Source organism: Cricetulus griseus, chromosome X (assembly GCF_003668045.3).
Source record: "Cricetulus griseus strain 17A/GY chromosome X, alternate assembly CriGri-PICRH-1.0, whole genome shotgun sequence".
NCBI classification, from domain to species: Eukaryota; Metazoa; Chordata; class Mammalia; order Rodentia; family Cricetidae; genus Cricetulus; species Cricetulus griseus.
In genome coordinates this window covers 94693889-94708294 of record NC_048604.1, presented here as the reverse complement: position 1 = coordinate 94708294, position 14406 = coordinate 94693889, and the positions used below count along the sequence as shown (strand labels likewise).

At 41.6% G+C, this 14406-nt stretch overlaps 1 protein-coding gene across 1 annotated transcript in view; it reads right to left on the bottom strand.

The window, feature by feature from the left end:
* The window catches only part of Sh3kbp1 (SH3 domain containing kinase binding protein 1), a 339181-nt gene that overhangs the window by 204487 nt on the left and 120288 nt on the right, over window positions 1-14406 (bottom strand). The window contains exon 3 of the mRNA XM_027432702.2: window positions 6071-6194. Within this exon, the coding sequence (XP_027288503.1) occupies window positions 6071-6194 (124 nt within the window). The remainder of the gene's footprint in view (window positions 1-6070; window positions 6195-14406) is intronic.

Genomic DNA, 14406 nt, shown 5'->3' with positions numbered 1-14406 from the left:
CTATGTAGTGTTAAAGTCTTGGGTACAGGACACAGAGGCTAAAGAGGGATAGATATAAAATAGAAGAAAAATTCAAAATAATAATCTTGCCATTGACTTGCCCAGAAAAAAAAAGTGCAGATACGAAATAGCAACAACCCTCCACAGAGCTTCTTTCTATCCCTTTCCCCAATTATACCTCCCGGCTGGACTTGTAGTACTACTCAAAAATGAATGAACAAGGGCAACACATTCTCTAACCTAACAAGGCTCCAATAAAACCATCCCAGAAATATGGCCAGGGCTAGTAGTTAAAAGATATCAGAATGAAGACCTCTGGGAAAAGATTGTAAATGCATACACAGATGTAAATGTTAAGAAGTGACTCTCTTTCTTACTCCCTCAATTCTAAGTTCTCACGTGCCCTAGGAAAGACCAGCTCTGGTGATAAGCAACACCATCCACACAATAGTTATGCCTTCTGTTGACTCTTCTGTCAGTCCATAGAAGCCAGCTCTCCAGGGAAAATCAACAGCAGATTTAAATACACCAAGGGCAGCCTGACCCGAAATGCCACAGTTTCAGATACCTAGTTAGCCACAGGGAAATTCACATTTGAAAGGAAAAAGCCTCCTTTCTACCAGAAAAGCCCCGGGTTCTGCATAAAACTTAATAACAGATCACCAGGAGCCAAGTGAGTTACTCTGTCTGGTTTTGTTTTGTTTTTTCCCAAAGCTGAAGACAAAATCCAGCTTTAAGCACTCTACCACTGAGCTAAATTCCCAAACTCAGATTTTCTTTATTAAGGATGCACTTTCTGTATCTTTTGCTTACTGATAATTTCCATCAAAGAACCCAAGACCTTCAAGCTCCATGCCACCTGTAAGGCATGATGGTGCATGCTTGTAACCCAAGCATTCAGGAGACCGAGACAAAGGAATCTCTAGTGAATTTGAGTCAAGGCTGAACTACATAGGGAAACCTTATCTCAAAAATATTTTCCATGCCTTTGAGCCTCTGAGCCATGATGTGCTTTCCATGACATCATGTGCATATTTACACATGTATGAACATACTCTAACCCTCACCCAAATTCTCATGAATCAGTCCAATTGACACTTTGGTGTATTATCCCAGGTAGTCAAGGTAGATGGTAAAGAAATGGAATTTTTAAAAATACATTTCCCTTTCAGGAAAAGGTGAAGGGGGAGAGTGGTCACTTGGCCTGATCTGTTTAGGGACTGGAATGACCACTGCTGATACAAGGGCAAGGAGGGTACACATTAGTTCAATTTGCTGAAGAGCTATGGGTGGTAGATACAAACGGAGAGCACTTCTGTGTGGCAAATATGAGGCCCATATATACATGAAGGGCATGCAAGCACCACCCATCCACATGCAAATGAATTCTGAAGGTTTTCCATGCTGATTCTAAAGCAACAGTGTGTCACCAGAGGCAGAACATTTATTGGTCCTTCCATTAAGGAAGGCTTTTGAGTAAGAAGAAGATGATAAAATGTATCAGAACAGAACCCACAGAGCAATGTTCTGTAAAGTCAGATCCACCTTCTACCAGTTCAGGGAGCAACCCTGGCCCCATCCTAACCAGAATCTCACATGAGACAGATGATCTCACCTCACAGCATCAGAGATAGACCTGTTACCAATAACATCTTTAAAACTGTCAGATCATTCCGAAGGTCTCTCTGGAAGGCGTACTAAAGTGCAAATGCATAACCTTAAATAAAGATGGTAGGAAGCAGTTTATCTTTCAGAAGGCAGATGCCAAAGTAGCAGAGCGGCTTAAAAAGATGATTATAAAATATAGTTTGTATCAGGAGAGCATAACAATAACAGTAGGAATAGCAAAGAATAGGAAATGCACAAAATACAATAGACACTTACCAAACACTGAATGCATGATAAACTGGAAATAGAAACAAGGACACATAAAGCCAACCAGAAACTCATCGAGTGGCTTCACATTAAGAAAGACAAAAGCAAACAAGAGATAACCCCCAACCTTGTTCTTTAAAAAGCTGTAAGCAATGGGCAGTGCTTTCTCAATGTTCCTCATGTGGCACATAGCCTGGAGTGCTTACAGGCAGGACTGCCTGCTGGGTTTCTAGTCTTTGTAGAAGCACCAGACACTAAATTGGGTCTAGAGTTGGCATGCAATAAACACATGCTACAAAATGTTCACTGCTGTTCACCAAAAAGTTTTGTAAAAAAGTAACAATATCCAAAATCACAGGCTGCAAAGAGGGGGATTTTGAGGCACAGTTTCCCCCCTGGCCTGCTAATGATGGAGGCCAGACCCAGGCATAAAACTGGGTCTTCACCCGGGCCAGTGGAGAATAGACTATAGCCTCCATATACAATTCATCACATGGACAGAACTAATCAGATAAAAGATGAAACCACATGATTTTAATTTTGTTTTGAATTAAAGTAGAAAAGAACATTCAGATGGACAAAGCCAACTATTCATCTTTAGGAACATATTTGCTAATACCTGTTAAAACTTCCATTTTATTCAATTTTGCTTCTCAACTCATGTTTTTGAACATTTTTTAAAAACATTCCCTTTACCCATTCATGTTCCAATTTAGGAGGGCCTATCATTCTTCTGTATGGATTTAACAGAAAAGAAATTATAAAATAAAAAGTTACTTTCAACTAGTTTTGTCGGGGTCAAAAGTTCTGTCACTGTGACCAAAGGTAGAAACAGTTGCACCTGCCTGATGCTGTAATGCCCCAATGGGTAGCTGATGGCTCTCAAGCCACCTGGGATAATTGGCTTTCTCTTTGTACTTCAGCTGCATCTTTCTTCTTCTCAAACAGTAAACCCAAGGAGTCATTCCTGTCCCTCCATAAATCAGCCTTAGAAACTCTGAATGTCACACTGATGCTAATCATGTCCTAACAGTTATGTTCTATGCTCCTGCCCTTTTCCCAGAGTTCTTCTGCTTAGTCCAGATTGCCAAGTACTAAAACATGTCTGTAATTGCTGAAGTAACAGCTGGATACAACTGAGTAAACTTCTTCAGCTAAGGCTGTCTTGAGCCCCAGTGATGTGGCTCAACCTCAGAGTCAGAGTCAGAGTCAGAGTCAGACTAGAATAGACTCTTTCTTCACTAAACCAATTCCAGGCCTGAATCAAATGACAAGGCTCATAGAAAGAAAAGAGCCCTCTCATCTTTGACTAAATTGAAGGGAATTTGTGTTTTCTGCTAAATTCTCACAGGGTCAGAGGTGGGATTACAAGGTTGATTCATATACCTGAAGAAAGATCCCACATTAGCAAATCAAAACAGACTTCAAACCCTAAGACCAAGTTTCTTCCTTAATCATAGCTATAATGACACTGACAGACCAAAGTACCCTAAAGGTTTTAAGAACAAAGCTTGATGAAAACAAAAGGGGGAGGGTGGACTTCAATAACTTGAAAAAATTACATAAGTGTTTAGGAAGAACTAGAATGACCTCCCACAGATTTAGTTTCTGATCTTTGTTTTAAGGGGAAGGGGTGTGTTTTTTTTCTATTGATTTTGGGTGGGATAAAATGTAGCTTTTGAGATCAGTACAATAAACTATTTATCTGGCCTGACAAGGCCAATCAGCGTCCACCATACACACTAATTATTATAAGGAGGGGCAAAATAGTGTTAGTCTTAATGGCATGGGGGAGGACCAAACAGCCCTCATCCTGATACACAATGCTTCCCTTCAGCTGGGAATTGATGTTTGGCCCAGGTGACCTGGTAGGTCAGTGTGAAGCCTGGAACAGAATGGAGATGGGCTGATATGGGCTTCACAGTTACAGGATGTCTTTGCCTGTGGTTCAAGTTGCATAGTTCCTAGTATTTAGCATATAAAAAACCCAACTATAAAAGCCTGGTCTTAATCCGGCTGTAGGTCTAAGGTAGGAGGCTAAAAACAGTCAAGTAAAGTACCCCTTGGAACTCATTTTTCTGGTGAACTAGAAATTCCATTTGGGGAACTTAAAGGCCAGAGTTTCAGGCCGGGCTATGGTAGCGCATACCTTTTATCCCAGCACTCGGGAAACAGAGGCAGCCTGATCTACAAGAGCTAGTTCCAGGACAGCCTCCAAAGCCACAGAGAAACCCTGCCTAGAAAAACTCCACCACCACCCCCCCAAAAAAGAAGAGAAAAAGGCCAGAGTTTCAGTTCTAAAGAAACAATAATCTTAAAAGTTGTATTCTTTAGTTGACTTAAAGTTCTCAGGTAATTTCACTGAACCCATGCACATAATTACCTTCATTCTTTGCCTTAATTAATTCCTTCTCTTCTGAAATTAATTAAGTCTCTTACTGAGTTTATAAAATAGCAGGGCTGACCAGAAAGACCTTACTACTGGTCACTGTGTATGGAATGGCTGGACCCACTGACTTGAGAAGAACCATAGGAAGGGGACAGCTTCCAGGAGCCAGAAAGAAGACTCACTGGACTCCATCCCTTAAATTCAAAATTATAGTCTCCTCTGGACTTGGGGAATCTACATGCAAGAATGGAGAGCTGAGCATGTCAGCCCAGGCCAGACATGGTGTTATGCCAGCACTGGGGAGGTTGAGGCAAGAGGATTAAATGAGTTCCAAGGGGTGCTTTACTTGACTGTTTTTAGCCTTCTTCTACCTTAGGCCTAACAGCCAGATTAAGACCAGGATTTTGTACTTGGGGTTTTTATATGCTAAATACCAGGAACTATGAGACTTGAACAACAGGAAAATGTTCAAGACTAGCCTGGGCCTGGATAGTCTGAGCTATGTGGGACTCTGTCTCAAAACACAAGTTTTTTTTTTAAGAATTAAGAAAGTACTTTGCAAAGATAATAGTTTTACAGTAACATAAGCTAAATTGTTAAAAATGGGAAATCCCAAATTTTAATACAATAAGATTTAAAAGAAGATGGGAAAGAAAGAAAATCCTATAGCTGTTAACGAACTTGGGCCTGTAGCCAATATTTCATGTGAATAATTCAAAATAGGAAATGGAACCTAGAGCAGCTGGAAGGGGCAATGGAAGAGAAGAGAGACGCAAAGCAAATGTCACCAGAACTAGGATCAATGGGCAGTTTATTTTACAAATTCTCATGCTGTCTAAATTTTATGAAAGATTAGCTGTTCTTGCCTGTGGTTATGTAAACTTGCTTCTTTTTTTTCCCCTTGTTAATGGAACCCTTTGCTAATACATTTCTTCCTGCTGGTTTTGAAAAGCTCTCAATTCCCTTTTAAGGACATAGTAAGCCCAGGAAAAGAGGGCAGCTGAAGTCTGACCTTGCAAGGGCATGCTCAGCTCACTGTGGGCCCTGACTGACCCAAGGTCAGGGAATCCTAACAGTACCAAGTGTGCCCATAGTCCAGAACTCAGTAGGGTTCACTCCGGAATCTTACATTCCCTCTCACATCATTCAAAAACAGCTATGACCAGGGTAGATGGTGAACAAAGCAGTTTTAATAAGCTTATGCCTAAAGTGATTTAAGGTCAAAAAGAAGGAAAACAAGACTGTGATTGTTAAAGGCTCCACCTTTGAACAATCTTCCTTATAAACAAAGGGAGTTAGGATCTGTGCTGGGGATCTGGGCAGTTAGAGAGAGAGATGCTAACAGAGTTGACTTTAATTCAAAGGAGAGTATGGGCAGACATTCTCAGATCAGCCTTGCCTTGTTGCTCTCTAAACTCATCTTTCACCCACACAAATAGGTATGAAGGTTGAAGCTAAACCCCTTAATAAATCACTTACAAGTTTGCTCAAATTTCCTCTGAAAAAAATTAGTTCTTTTTACTACAGAGTTACTAAGTGTGTGCGTGTGCATGCGTGTGTGTGTGTGTGTGTGTGCGTGCGTGCGTGCGTGCGTGCGTGTGTGTGTGTGTGTGTGTGTGTGTGTGTGTGTGTGTGTGTGTAGGTATGTAGGTATGTAGGTATGTGTGTGTATGTATGTACAAAATTTATACTAAAAACCAGAAAGACAAAAACTCTAACTTTTCAGCAATGCTCAGTTTGACATCATGCATACAAAGGTTTCCAGATGTGCCCATGTGCAGGGAGAAAGGTTCCCCTTTGCCATACCTCGCTTATTGGTTCTTAAAATGGTTTCAGAAGACAGCAAAGCATTTCCAGCAGCTACATCGTGCATGGGCTTCTCCGGAGCTTTGTTGGACAGGGGGTCTTTCTTCATATCTTTCTTTATTTCCTGTGAGGACAGAGAAAGGGAAGGAAGTGTTTATAGTCTGAAGTTTTGGGGTGCCTCTTCATCCCTCTGGAAATGAACCATAATAATGCCACATAAGCACAGCACAATATTTGGCAGACACCGTTGTCTGAATTTTCATAATTTCCTTCTTATATTTTTTAAAGAAATACCTAGTCCTATAGAGTGGAATAATGCCCAGTATAGTAAAGGTTACCTTATATGACTGGGGCCATTCCACATGAACATCAAGAGAATGACTGAAATGTAAGCACCAGCATATAACTCTCAATTATGGCTTCTTTTACTTTTTTCAACTATGCCCCAGCCAAGCACATGCCCCACTTCAAAAGCTTTGATTTCTATTCTTCTCAACAAAGGTTTAGCAAAACTACATCTGCAAATCACCACTATGCTCATAATTATACCAAACTCAAAAGATGATTTAAATGCATTTGTAGTTCTCAAGTTCCTCCAGCTTTTTAATTCTTGACCAAAAAATGGATAAGAGCTAAATGACAGACAAAAATAATGACTATCATTTTAGGCCAGCAAGCTCCAGCCCATCATACTAGTTTGTAAATAAAATTTCATTAGCACACAAATGCATTCATGTGTATTTTCTATGTCAAGTTTGATGCCCAAATTCCAGAGTTGAAGAGATGTTACAGAAATGAAGCCTGAAATGTCCAACCTTTTATAGTGCTTGCTGGCCTTCATCTAAGTGGACTTCTACCAAAACTCATTTAATATCTGGCTCTCGGGAGCAGCAAGATGGCACAGTAAGTGGATGAAGGAACTTACTAAATGACCTGAATTCAATTCCTGGGACCCACATGGTTAAAGGAGAGAACCAATTCTAGAAAGTTTTCTTCTGACCTCCTTATAACCAATCAATTAATCAACTGATACAATTTTAAAGATCTGGATCTTGGGATTAAGGCAATGGCTCAATGAGTAAGATTGCAAACATGAAAACCTGAGCTAGACTCCCCAGCACCCATGTAAAAAGCCTGTTGTTATTGCATGTGTACTGGTAACTCCAGAAATGTCAGGGGTTGGGGAAGATATAGGACAACTTCTGGGGCTTGCTGGCCACCAGCCTAGCACCAAGTTCAATAGGAGACCCTATATCGGTGGTTCTCAACCTTCCTAATGCTGCAACCATTTAATACAGTTCTTCATGTTGTGGTGACCCCAAGCATAAAATTATATCATTGCTACTTCATGACTGTAATTTTGCTACTGCTATCTATCATAATGTAAATACTGATATGCAGGACATCTTATAAGCAGGGTATCTGATATGTGACCTACCAAAAGGGTTTGGACCTACAGGTTGAGAACCACCCTGTATCAAAGGACTAAGACAGAATGACAGAGCAAGACACAAGCATCCTCTTCTGGCCTCCACATTTCACATGTGAACACACATACACACATACATGCACAATACACACACACACACACACACACACAGAGAGAGAGAGAGAGAGAGAGAGAGAGAGAGAGAACGCTGAATCTTTTACAGTCAATGCATGACTTAGTCACAGGCTGAATGTTGCTAACATAAAACATGACATGAACTGGTCCAAATGCAAAACTTTTTGATCACAGACATGATCCCACAAGTGGAAATTTCCACACCTGACCCCATGTGATAGATTACAACTAAAACAGAGGTACACTGAAAATGGTGCATAAAATTACTTTCAGTCTATGTGCATACATGAAACAAATTAATTTTGTGCTTAGATTTGGAATTTAACTGTAAGATACCTCATCAGGTAAATGCAAAGACCTCCCCTCCAATCCTAAAACTGAAATGGTTCTAGTCCCAAGCACTTTGGATAAGGAATAGTCAACACACACTTTTTTATTGCTTTGATAACTTACATAATCCTTTACAAAATCATTAATGGCCCAAAATGATACTTACTCACACAAATACAGGTCTTATACACAGGAATTCTTCCAAACCAAACAAGTCATTTCTATGCTTGTCTGAGCCCATGATCACACTGACTTATGTACAAACCAAAGCTTAGGGAGCCAGGCCTGAAGCCTCAATGGCAGGAGGACTCATGGATAAGACATGTGTGGTTTAAAAACAGCAGGGTAAGAAATAGAGGTTGATCCCCTCTACCCCTCTGAGTCATTAGGCTGAGGTGGAAAGAAAATAACAAATGCTTGTCAAAACATTGTCTCCACCCCTAAACCAGTCGATAGCTTTCTTCACAACAGCCTCACCCTCTATTGCTCCTTAACCAGGGCCTCACCGGAAACCAACAACTGGGCTGGAGCCTTGCTGAGCTGAGAGTTTCAGCTGACATAACTGAGACCCACACAGCAGCAGTACCTCTGCATATCACACAAAGTTTCTCATATGTGCCTGTGTGCATATGTGTGTGTGCATATGTTTGTGTGTCCAGGGCCTCCCACCTCAGCAGCCCTGGCACCTGCTACAACAGCAGTTGCTGGGGCTTCCTGTAGCCTCACAGGCAGATGGTATCAGGGGACAATCTGCAAACACTGTCTGCCTGAGCCACATGATGGCTGCCAGCCGGCTATGGCTCTTGAAGACAAGAGAAGAAACCACCAAATGTACTTGTTTCTCTAACGGTTGCTAACAACAGCTATCCACCTTTGCCAGGGAGTAATCCCAAGACATTGAGTGGACCATGGTGGATGATGCCATTCACCATCAATGGCACATATCTGGGAGAATGTAAAGAGGAGAACAAAGGTTGAAATGCTAAAATGCTCAGTAGAAATCTCAGAAGCTATGGTTCTCAACAGTACACAGGTCCTGGTCCTGTAGGGCAGCATGACTTGAGCAGGCTGGCTGTAAAGGACCAACCTACCAGAAGCAAGCAGAACAGAAAGATATCACTAGAAGCTTGCCTAGACACACGACATTTCTTTGTCATCCCCCACCTCCACGACTGTTCATATTTGACTAAAGTTCTTAAGTTGTTTCTTGGTTATAAGAAACTCAATTTTTTCTAGAAAAAAGGCAACAGGGTACATGACAAGGCACTGAACTCTTCTGCAAGCTCCTCACCTGAACAATGCCTTGCCTCAGTGTACCCTGTGGACGGCCAATGCCTTCCTCTAACCACTCCCTTTCACAAGGGAAGAGGTCTATCCTATCTGGCACCCCATTATCTGTTGACTTACCCAGGCTGGAAAAGTCACATTTGTCCCCTATCTAACCAGTCTCCCAGTCTGGCTTGACCACTTCCTCTCTCTGTTTCTCTCTATTCTTCCTCTATTGTCTTGAAAAAAAGACAAAAGCAAAACCTTAGACATTTCTCCAAAGGAAAAGTACAAATAGCCAATACACTTATGCCAAAGTGCTCACTCATTGGTCCTTAGGGAAGTGGAAACCAAATTAACAATGAGATACCCCTTCAAATGACAAAGAATCTTGAATTGAAGTGGGAAGGGAGAGAGGGGAAGAGGAGGAAGGGAGGGAGGATTTGGAGCAAATGAAGCCCTTCTGTATGACTGAAGAAAATGTAAAATAGTGGAAGACAGTGCAGTAGTTCCCCAAAGTTAAATAAAGAACTCCACAGGACCCAGCAATTCTACTCTTAGGAATATACTCAAAAGAACTGAAAGCAGAGACGCAGACAGACAGACATATGCCAATGCTTACCAAATTATTTATAATAGCCAAAAGAAGGAAGAAACTGAAGGGTCATGAAAGGATAAATGGATAAATAGACTGCTGTACATCTATACAATGGAATAGTACTTGGCCTTAAAAAATGAAGTTCTGATACACAATGCAACACAGATGAGCACAGAAAACACGCTAAGTGAAATATGCCAGACATAAAAGGTCAAATACATTATTTCACTTCTATGAGCTCTTTAAAATAGGCAAATTCGGGAACTATGTTAGAGGTTACTTTAGGAACAGGGAAAAGCAAATGAGGAGTTTAATAGTCATAAAACTCCTGCTTGTGACTTTGAGAATAGTGTTAACTGTTCTATGGCACTGTGAATATTCCCAGCACTACTAGTTGTATACTGAAAGTTAAAATGACAGATTCGATATGACTGTACACAATGTGTCAAAGCCCACCCTAAGAGCTTTACCTAGTTAGCAGTGTCTCAGCTGTACACAAGTCCCAGTCACAGACTAATACACCCAGAGAACTAAATAAAAGAACAGAATCGGAACCCCAGCTGACTAGCTTCAGGGTTCTTCTCTACTTACTCTTCTCTGAGCTCTGCCTTGATTACAACAATGTCTACCTACCTCCAGTCTCTCCACTCCCAGTTTAGGCTCCACCACGCCACCACAGGCATTTCTAAAATAAATGTCTGGTGTGTCATCCTCCTGCTGAAATCTCTAGGTGCTTCCAAAAGACCACAGGCCTAACTTTTTCATTCAAAAACTTTTCAAATCACAGCAAGCTGTCAGTCCCATGACTGTTTGTAGCTAGAAATACTTGGGATGCATGCTGTCCCCATGGCATCAATTACCATGCAAACACAAGTTGGCCAATACTATGCCTGCATTGAATTCTGACATCACAGGTACCTATCAGGATGCTCTAAAACACATGATGAAAAGGTCCCAACGACACAACTTGACACTTGCAAAATACTTTCACATGTATGTTTCCACTTGCTCCTCCTGAGACACAGCCAGGATGCAAGAGTAAACCAAGGCACAAAGGTATAAAGAAGCAGTACTACCCTGACAGATCTGGCCTCCCCCAAAGAGCTAGACTTAGGGAGTATACTTGAAGCACTCTGCCTGAGGCTCCAGAGGTGACCAATAAATGCTTCTCAGCATACTTAAAGGATTCTGCACTTCTACCCATAAACCCAAGGTGATCCAGGTTCAAATCTACTGAGTCCTTTATCATGATTATGAAAGAACTCCTTCCTGCAGAGGAGGGTGCACCTGACAGAAAAGCAATTCCTGCCAATCAGTTGAAGCAGCCCCACACTTGGAGCTCTCTGAGGTTCTGAGTCAAGTTTGCAGGACTCTGGATTTCCCCCAGACTGGGTATTCATAGTCCCCCTTCCTCAGTCTCAGCTTTGTGACAATTAAGCACACTTATTAAAATGCTAGGTATTACTATCTCAAAGATAGAGGCTACATCCTGGTACAGAACTGTGAGCTACAAAGGCTTGTAGGGATTCATACACACATGTCATCATGTGTAAATTAGCCATGACAGTAACAATTAACTACAGTACAAGAGATGGGGGCTATCAGCAAACCTCTTTGAGATGGCAAAAGAAAGCCATATTCTTTTCACCTCAAATCTGGTGCCTTAACAATGGAAATATGACATGTGCAGCAAAACTAAGGCCACCAATAAGACAGCAATACAGCAAGGATGTTTGAGTATACCTCTGAGGTCTATCCAAGAGAAGGAAATGGAGAACTCCCCACATTATCACTGCTCCCCAGAGGTACTGGTTTGTGTAGAGCCAAAATGGTGGATCCATATTCAGAGGAGAAACAGCCCCAATGTAGTGAGAATCTTTTCTGGCCTGTATGTGGCCAGCTGCCTAGCTGGCTCGGCTCTTCTCTCCCGACCTTTACACAGTACTCAGGTATTCAGGGGTTACTAGCTTGACTCTTTAAATTACTTGTTCAGTCTAAAACCAAAACATGACATGGTCAAACACCAACCAAAGGCAAATTTGTGGGAACTCTCCCCCTTCTCATCTTTTTATTCTCTCTTTATGTCTTCTACCATCCATGACAGAGAGTAAGATACAGGCTTCATAATGAGCAAAGAGAACGAACAGTGTGAGCCAGAAAGTTAGAAGTAGTACTGGCATCATTGACTAGGGGCGTGACTTTGGGGGCAATGCTTCAAATCTCTAAGCAGCCTTTTTGTCATCAGTAAAAGATGCTGAAGGCTAAATGTGTCATCACAGAGGTATCTTCAGGAAAATTAATGGATTGAGGACTACTGTGCAAAATGTTATTTGCTATCAGGATTAAACAGTTAAGTGCTATTTTAAAAACCACACCAGACCTGGGAAGATGGCTTAGTGGATAAGAGCCCTTACTATGAAAGCATGAGGACCTGAGTTCCAATCTCCAACACTAAAGTAAAAAGCCAGTGTGGCCACATGAGCATGGAATCCCAGGGTGGGGGGGTGGGGTGAGCTAGGAATTGAACAGTTACTGGGGTTTGCTGGTTAACAGCTCAAGATGTAGTGAAAAACCTTGTCTCAAGGGGATAAGACAGAGAAGTACAGTAGGACACCCAACATCTCCCTCTGTACCCACCCACATGCACAGTCGTGTGCACTCATACACATGCATGCATACACCAGACACACAAAACCTACACATAATACCACAAATAAATATCAAGGTAATATAATGCTAACTGTAGGAAACCAGACACAAAAGATTACATACTATACAATTTCATCAAAGTCCACCAACAGGCAAAAACCATTACTGGCGAAAGATCTTAAAACAATACTCACCAGCCAGGCAGTGGTGGCACATGCCTTTAATCCCAACACTTGGGAGGCAGAGTCAGGTGGATCTCTGTGATTTCGAGACCAACCCAGTCTACAGAGTGAGTTCCAGGACAGCCAGGGCTACACAGAGAAACCCTGTCTCAAATCAAACAAACAAACAAAAAAAAACCATAAAAAAACAAAAACCCACAATGGTCACTTTTGGGGAGGTTCCCACAGAGTAGAGGATGAAGAGAGGAGACAGGCCAGAGCAGCCTGTTGGGAGGATGAAAGGTTGTATAATTTGGTCTGGTGATAGTTACACATGCATATAAATACTAAACAAGTCATCAAGCTGCACTTCTAAAGCCTCTGTACTTTACTGTAGATTATTTCAATTAAAAAGAACAACATGAGCACTCAAACCAGAAGAAGATAATCTTTAATTCTAAATGTGCTAATATTTTGTCTTAGAAGACCAGAAACATGACAAGTAAGTACTTGGAAATTTTTTTTAAGATTTTATTTATTTATTATGTATAGTCTTCTGCCTGCATGCAGATCTCATTTAAGGTGGTTGTGAGCCACCATGTGGTTTCTGGGTATTGAACTCAGGACCTCTGGAAGAACAGTCCGTGCTCTTAACCGCTGAGCCATCTCTCCAGCCCGTACTTGGATATTTTAATGCTTGTCTCAGGCAGTGCACAGCTTTCTGAGATGAACATTAAGGTAACGGATGGTCACACTAAGCCAGATGCAGCATATTGAGTGGGTGAGCCAAAACATGTCTCATCTTATTTATACAATTGGTTGAATGGATCCTCACTCTCCACCCCAGCTGATGTCCTAGCTTGCAACATACATTTCCTCTCTGGGCGCCAGTAATACACAGAAACAGAGCAAGCTGGTATCATGGACACCAGGGGGCAATCAGGAGCTCAGCATCCCACTAACCTGTTCAGAATGTGTTCTGGGACTTCTCTATGGAACAGAAGGGCTACATAGGATTGACTGAGCAAGGTCCCCAGGGCTCAGAGTTGACAGAGAATGAGGGAAACAGGCATCACTAGTCATCTTCCCCTAGATTCTATGTATTTCTTCCTGAAGGAAAAGCTTCCTTTTGAGTCAGACATAACAGTGGGATAACAGCTGTGTGCAGCATTCCCAACACACACTGCTCTAGTTTGTGAGAAACCACTTTTCAAAATTACCCTCTTGTTGGAGATAGGAGGAAATCACTAAATACAAACCATTACACCAAATGCACTGACCAAGAGCAGTGTAAATGTATAGAGAATCCTCGAAATAGCACCCTGCTCCCTGACATGTGGTTCTTCCTCCTCCACACCAAAGTCTAAGGAGCAGCCACCCTGCCACTACATTTCTTGCAGGCAGAGACTACTTTCCCAGCATCTGGTTTCCTCATAAAATTGTGGCTGCCTCAGAACACCTGGGGAGACGCAGCAAGGACTCAGAGTAAAAGCAATGGGACAGGGAAAGAGCTTCAGCTAGATGGGAAGAGTCTGTTTCTTTATTTAGAGAGAGAGAGAGAGAGAAAGAGAGAGAGAGAGAGAGAGAGAGAGAGAGAGAGTAAAGAAAATAATTATTTTATCAAACCATAAGATACACAAGTTTCATTAGAGAAATATATCTGTGCATACTTAATGTGTCATAAACACACACACACATATAACAAGATATGAGTTTTGATATGACAGAATGCTGGACACATTGGTATTGGTATTTGGTATCTGTTAGA